Source organism: Aedes albopictus, chromosome 2 (assembly GCF_035046485.1).
Source record: "Aedes albopictus strain Foshan chromosome 2, AalbF5, whole genome shotgun sequence".
In the NCBI taxonomy this organism is placed as follows: domain Eukaryota; kingdom Metazoa; phylum Arthropoda; class Insecta; order Diptera; family Culicidae; genus Aedes; species Aedes albopictus.
This window is the reverse complement of record NC_085137.1, coordinates 42,469,330-42,476,872: the sequence shown is the minus strand read 5'-3', so window position 1 is coordinate 42,476,872 and position 7,543 is coordinate 42,469,330. Positions and strand designations below refer to the sequence as shown.

At 41.8% G+C, this 7,543-nt stretch overlaps 1 protein-coding gene across 1 annotated transcript; it reads right to left on the bottom strand.

Annotated features, from left to right (window-relative positions):
* Positions 1-5,474: 5,474 nt before the first annotated feature.
* LOC115259294 (uncharacterized) lies at positions 5,475-7,032 on the bottom strand. The gene is made up of 2 exons (XM_062849545.1): positions 6,853-7,032; positions 5,475-6,795 (listed from the first exon to the last, which is right to left on the bottom strand). The coding sequence occupies exons 1-2, from the start codon at positions 6,856-6,858 to the stop codon at positions 5,971-5,973; spliced, it is 831 nt and encodes a 276-aa protein (XP_062705529.1). The 5' UTR covers positions 6,859-7,032; the 3' UTR covers positions 5,475-5,970.
* Between the last annotated feature and the right edge of the window lie 511 nt (positions 7,033-7,543).

Genomic DNA, 7,543 nt, shown 5'->3' with positions numbered 1-7,543 from the left:
AAAAAGGTGCATAAATTAAAAATTCATAAAAATATCGTGCATAAAAAGAGGTTTTAGTGAACTGGAAAAAAAATTGGGGAAATAAGTAACTTGTACCATATTGTTCGTGCAGTTGAAAATCGGAATTTTTGACGCGCGAAAATCGATTTTTCTCCTAAACCGTGTGTCGGAGGTACGTCGGGCACAGTGCGTTGGATAGAGGGCCGGGTCCGCTGTCCAGCGCACTACGTCCAACGTTAGGCTTCACGTATGGATTTTGAGAAAATTCGACTGTCGGGTGTGGGGAAACTTCGGGTTTCAACCGCGACGACAATACTTCGTTGGAGTTTCACACATAAAAGATACACAGTGAAAAAAAAATGTCACATTATATCACCTGTAACAAAAAGACCCCGTCATATCGCACACATTCTTGCATCCGTTTGCAAATTTACAGCTTGCGTTCAACATTCCATGCAAGAAATTGTTCAACGTAAAATTCAGTAAGATGGAATAGAAATGTATATGTCAAATTTGTTTACGTCGGGTCTAATTATTAGACATTTTTATTGCAATTTGGAATTTTTTTACAGTTTCGGTAAAAAAACCATTACCGAACGCTCAACAGTTGAGATTTCGGTAAAAAATACCGAACGCGACTAGCTGTGTATTGTGATACACCCTTCTGATACTGTTACGAGTGTATACTCGTATACTATACTATACGTATACTATAGATCAGACGTTCTGCTTCTCGTTGTAGTTTGGTTGATCTGGAACATCCCACAATCACAGTGCAGCTGTAGATGTCAATGATAAACTTCAGGACAGGTAAGATGACCTTTTATATCCCAAAAGTATTAAATAATATCTAAAAGAACCGATTTCTACACCTCGGCTTAACCAGTAAGCCAGGCTTATCCATCCAAATAGTTAAACCTGCACAGATCGAAAAAAGGGTGTAAAATTCTGTGACATATGATGCACATGATTGGAGCGTGGGATATCACAGAAGTATACATGACATATCATGTAAAAGTCACACAATATCATGTAAACTTCCATTATATGTCATGTAATTCAGCATGACTCTGAGTGTTTACATGACATATAATATAAATTTACATGATATATCATGTAAACCATCATAACACTAAGTTTAAATGACTAAATTGATGTTTACATGACGTGTAAATCTCATTATTTTTATCTGTGTATTAAACCACACTGCTTAAGTCGACACTGGAAGCTTTTCCTCATTTTTTTTCGGTTCTTGATTTTTTATTAAATAATGATGCAATATTTTCAAAATCGATTTTCGTTCACATGTAGAGTATGAATCAAGGTATCTTTTGATTTTTTTCGTGGTGGAAATATTTTCTTTTTTTGAAGAAACCATTTTTGCCTTTCTCGTACACCAAGGTGTACCGAAAGGCTATATGTTCACTCCAAAAACGAAAACTTCATAGAGCCTCCGGAGGGGTCAAGTGTTATATACCAATCGACTCAGCTCGACGAGTTGAGATGATGTCTGTGTGTATGTATGTGTGTGTGTATGTATGTGTGTCTGTGTATGTGTACAAAAAGGTCACCTCTTTTTTAGATAGTAAATATGAACCGATTTCAACGACCGATGGTTCATTCGACGCGGTATATTTTCCCATTGTTTCCTATTGAATATGGTTCAGATCGGTCCAGCCGTTCCAGAGTTATGGCCATTTAGGTGTTCCGGACCGGTACCCCAGGAAGGGGCCAGATATGCAAATGCAACAAACCCATGCATGCGACCCATCAAACCACTGCATTTTCGATTATCTGATGAACGGGAAGTAGAAAAATAGTCTCAGATTATATCTGAACCGGTAGTGTTTCGGAACCGGTTCCGGGTGTCCCGCCGGAAGTGGCCAAATATAAAAGTGAACATAACCCATGCATGCGACTCATCAAATAGCGGCATTTTCGATAACCAGTTGAATGGTGAGCAGGAAAGTAGTTTCAGATAATATTTGAACCGGTAGTATGCCAGAACCGGTTCCCAGTGTCCCGCCGGAAGTGGCCAACTAAAAATGTGATCCAAACCCATGCATGCGACACATCAAACAGCGGCTTTTCCGAAAACCTGATGAACGGTAAGCAGGAGAATAGTTTCAAACCATATCAGAACCGGTTGTGTTCCGGAACCGGTTCCAGGTGTCCCGCTGGAAGTAGCCAATTTAAAAAAAAAACCAAACCAAACCCAGGCATGCGACATATCGAATTGCGGCTTTTGCGATAACCTGATGAACGGTAAGCAGGAAAGTATTTTCAGATTATATTAGAACCGGTAGTGTTTCATTACCGGTTCCAAGTGTCCCGCCGGAAGTGACCAACTAAAAAAGTGAACCAAACCCATGCATGCGGCACATGAAAGAGCGGCTTTTTCGATAACCAAATGAACGGTAAGCAGTGAAATAGTCAGCCCATATCTAAGCCGGTTGTGTCCCGGAACCGGTTCCAGGTATCCCGCTGGCAGTAGCCAATTAAAAAAATAAACAAACCCAGGCATGCGACACATCGAACTGTGGCTTTTGCGATAACCTGATGAACGGTAAGCAGGGAAGTAGTGTTAGACTATATTTGAACCAGTAGCGTTTTAGAACCGATTCCAGGTATCCCGCCGGAAGTGGCTAACTAAAAAAGCGAACCAAACCCTTGCATGCGACACATCTTCGGTATCAAGATGAACGATAAGCAGGAAAACAGCTTCAGACCATATCTGAACCGGTTGTGTACCGGAACCGGTTTCAGGTTTCCCGCCGGAAGTGGCCAACTAAAAAAGTGAACCAAACCTTTTCATGCGACACATCAAAGAGCGGCTTTTTCGATAACCAGATGAACGGTAAGCAGTAAGATAGTTTCAGTCCATATCTGAACCGGTTGTGTTCTGGAACCGGTTCCAGGTGTCCCGCCGGAAGTTCGATAACCAGATAAACGAGTAGCAGTAAAATATTCTTTGACCCAAGCTCTGACCACACCTAAGATTACCGGCAGTGTTGCAGAATCAGGATTAGATGCAGCCGCTGAAATTACAACAAAACAAAATCGATGCAAGCGATACATATGCGTAAACGAACAAAATCTTGATAAAAATTTAAGCAATCTTGTCAAATCCCACCATTTACCTGAGGCGTAATTATACAGTAGGATGGATCAACGTTGTATGGGAAAATTTTAATTTAATAGCCTCAATCACCTTTTGATTGCCGGGGCCCGTGGCGCAGTGGCTACACGTTCGCTTCATAAGCTGATGGTCATGGGTTGGATCCCAGCCCCGGCACTTCGTCAGTTGCTCTTCCCCCCGAGAGCGGCTGGTACTTGACCCTCTTCTGAGCTCTCATAGCTCAAACGGACCCGGATAATTGGATATCGGTGAACGGCAACCCATAATGGACGACGCCCAATCGGACTGGAAAAGAAACAACAGCCATACATCATTTCATCCTCGTGCTCATCCAAGGACAGGGTAGAAAATGGAAAGCAGCACAAAGGCAAACCAGTTCGATATAGTGGAATAAAAACATAATAGAATACATTTAAGCGCTGCACAAGTGTAAGTGCAGCCGGCAATTGGAATCGCTCACGTAGTGCTTAGTGGACAAAAGAGCTGTAAAATAGGTTAAGTGGTTAAGATTAAAAAACAAATCCCCTTTTGCGACTTAAATTACTGCGCACATCAGAGCCATCGCGCTCTGTAACACGGTTGAAATTTGAATGGGTTTTATTATGGGGAATTTTACTTGCTTGCACTTTTTTTTGTCAAATTTTACATGAATCTTATACTGCCGTTCCACGCCCAATTGTCCCATGTTATATGGGAATCCCACATAACATGGGATAATCATGCGTAGAACGGCAGTATAACCAATGATAATAAAGTAATGGCTAAAGTGTGCAGAAAAAAATGCTGAAATGTCTTGATAATGTTCGGCATCCAGTGCTAGTGAAGGTGGTCAAGCAGTCAACTGAGAGGTTTAATATTATTCAGTTCTGCTTATACGTTTAACATAACACATAACATAGGAATATGAGCCATCAAAAAGTTTCCAAATTCGATTATGGCTTTGATAAGGTTCTTGCTTTTCTCATCAAGGCTGACACAAATTTAGATTTTCTCATAAGTCAAGAGGGGCCCCCTTGGAAATTTTGGGTCGGAATTCAACATTTTGAGGAAGGGCACAAATAAATAAACCAATAAATTTTTAAATTTTAAGGTGAAGAGTCCTCCAGAAAATTTCTTACCAAACCCGATGAATTAAGCGGTTTTGCTTAATTGTTTGAGATTTTTTTTCATCAAATACATTTATTATTTATCAGCTCCACCCCCTCATTGACGAACGAGCACTGTGACAAAAGAAGAAAATGATATTTGTTCCATTCTTGAGTATTTTAAGGATTCAGGAACACTTCGGCTTATGGCGACGGAAATATCTTAGAGTATATATACGACGAGAAATAGTATCTACAAAAACATTTTCCACCAGGAAAAAAAAATCTACCGATTTTGAAAATATTGCTTCGTTATTTAATAAAAAATCAAAAACCAAAAAATAAGGAAATTCATCCAGTTTCGCCTTAAGTCAGGGTGAAAAAATCAGCCCTTAGTCTTCAAGTCTGTAGTCACCGCGCCACAGTTAACTATGCAACGTTACTTTGTAAAATGGATTCGACTACTGTTATGAGTTTAGAAGACCTGAAGTTCTGCTATTCTGAGTAGTCCAAGGGGTTCATTGATAATTGTTGGATATGTAACTAATAGCGGAAATCATTTGAGGAGGATTTTCGACGGGTTTCGGAAGCGTCACAGGTACGTTTTCGGATGTTTCCGTGGGTCTAACGTGCGTTACATGGGGTCCGAGTGGGTTTTAAGGAGGAGGAATGTCAGGAAGTCTTACGGACGAGTTTTCGAGAGTTTCGGAGCATCTCAGGTGCATCACATGGGATCCGAAGGGTTTTAGGGGGGTCATGAAGACATTTCAGGAAGTTTCAGATGATTTTCAGAGACCCCATCTCATATCTTTTGATTTGCTCCAGAAATATTCTTTGATTTATTCTTGAAACCCCCTGATACGAGCCTGACCTAAAATGCATCGAAATGCCACTTAAATCTCCGAAATCCTATTAAAACGCCCTTGAAATCATCATAGTCAATTTGAAAAACCTTCAAACCCCCTTTGGATGCTTTTAATATGCTCCAGAAACCTCCTGAAACGCATCTGAAAACCCCTTGAAACGCCCCTGAAATGTTATCAAACGCCCCTTAAACCTCTAGGAAGGTCCTCAAAGTGTTCCTGAAACCCCATAAAACTTTCTGAACATGTTTCTGAAATACCCTAAAACGTCCTTCAAACCCCTTGTACCGCCCTTCTACTGATGCGCACTACATGTCACTATCATTGGACCTGAACTGATATCTTGACATTTTGACATGCAAAAGTTGTTACTTATAAAACTCATAGTTAAGAAGTAAAACTTTAATCCTGCAACCTGGGAACATTAGATATTGATGAAAACGCAAAGACCACCATAACGTCCCTCTAAATTGGAACTGATGATTGTGGCCAGATGACTATCACATTAATACAGTTTTAGCATCGTTAACACTATATATGTAATGGTAATATTACATTAATTTTTTACAGTTCTTGTGCTTTGGAGATTCGGATGCAGTTGCTTACGTACTAAGGCGCTGTCCATAAACTACGTAGACTCATTTTTGGTCATCTTAGATCCCTCCCTCCCCCACCGTAAACATTGGTCCAAACATTTTTTTTTAATTTGTATGGACCGTAGACTTTCGCCAGACCCCTCCCTCCCCCTTTAGAGTCTACGTTGTTTATGGACAGGTCCTAATGATGTTCCATGATTTGGTTGATTATTTGGCACAAGTAATTTACCCTACACAATGAACTGGTTGGCATATAGTTGGATGGTTTCTCATTCTTTCGAAACCATTTATTCTATTCTCAGCACCGGTACAGCTGCAGGACCGTAATTGTGAAACTTATGTCCGTAGATTCCCGTCCCGTAGAACGCTCCATAACTCCAAGGATCCGGTCCTCCAAGATTGGCCTGCACCACGGTCTTCTGAGGAATGCTGTAGTGGTATGGATGCCCGGGATAACCGTAATGATAAGCTGCAACTCCGGGGACTGCCCATGGGTTGGGCGAGTGGACTACAGGGACAACTGGGCGGTGCTTGTATCCATCGTTATTCACTTGCACCACTGTGGGCTTGTAGCCGTCGTGAAAAGCGTAAGTTCCGGAGTACAAACTCTTGGCAGCATATGGGTAGGCATAAGCAGCGTTGTTAGCTTGCACAACTGTTGGTTTATCTCCATCGTGATATGAGTAAGTTCCGTGGTACGGGATCTTCGGGGCGTATGGATGAGAGTATACCCCATGGTTTTCTTGAACCACAATTGGTTTGCTTCCATCGTGATAAGCTCCGGAGGTCACAGTATGGACAACGCTTGGAACGACGTTGGCTTGAACAACAGTTGGTTTGGGTATGTCATGGATTGCATATGATACAGGATGAACGATTTTGGCTGCCTTTGGAAACTTGAATCCATCGTTGTTGGCCTGCACTACCGTGGGCTTATGTCCGTCATGATACGAATAAGTTCCAGAATATGGAACATGTGGCGTCGGGAACATGTAAGGATTGTACAGTCCAAGAGCTGCTAAGGCCGCGAACGGATTATAGCCGCCATGATACAAAGGATGATATAAGGCTTGCGAGGATCCTATGACCAACACAAGGATCGCCGAGATGATCTACAAATAAAATTTCTTAAAGATTCGTATCACTTCCGAATTAACCAGACACAATACCTTCATGGCGACACGATATTTTCACTTTCTCACCGACAATCACTCATTGACAGCCCCAGTTCCACCGACCAGAGTTTATATATGGAACCCATAGAAAAAACAAGCACCCCCGATCGAGATCAGGTTCTGCGCAATCAACAACCCAACGTCCGGTCCCGGTTCCAAGCGACAAAGGCGTTCCCAGTTGGTAAAGAAATGAAGTCAACCCGTGCCATAGGTGTGATTTAAATAATATTTCTTCGCCGTGAAAAAGTCGTTCTCCACATGAGTAAGACATCAAGTTTGCACCTGATAGGTACCAGGAAAGTTCTCAACTGCAGCAGCGCCCTCTGAATGAATCATGCTTGATCACTTATGGCAATCCAAGACCGAAACTGGACCCCACTGTACGGTGATTGGTAGTTACAACGGTGTCACTTAGTGCTTAGATCAATTATAATTACAGCCACACCGCCAACTGACGCGGTAGCTGTTGCCATGAGTACGCGAACAGTCCGAGGACCTACAATCAGGACACAGAACGGAGGGCAGTTTGTGCTTTGCACCTTTTAATGAACTCTTCAGGACGCGCGCTGCTGTAAAAATTACAACACCACCAAAAAAAAACTTCGCTCATCGTATACAGCGCGATCGCTGTGTGATCGAATCAAGAATCTGCAAGAGCCTACCTCATATTCATGTTTTGATGATG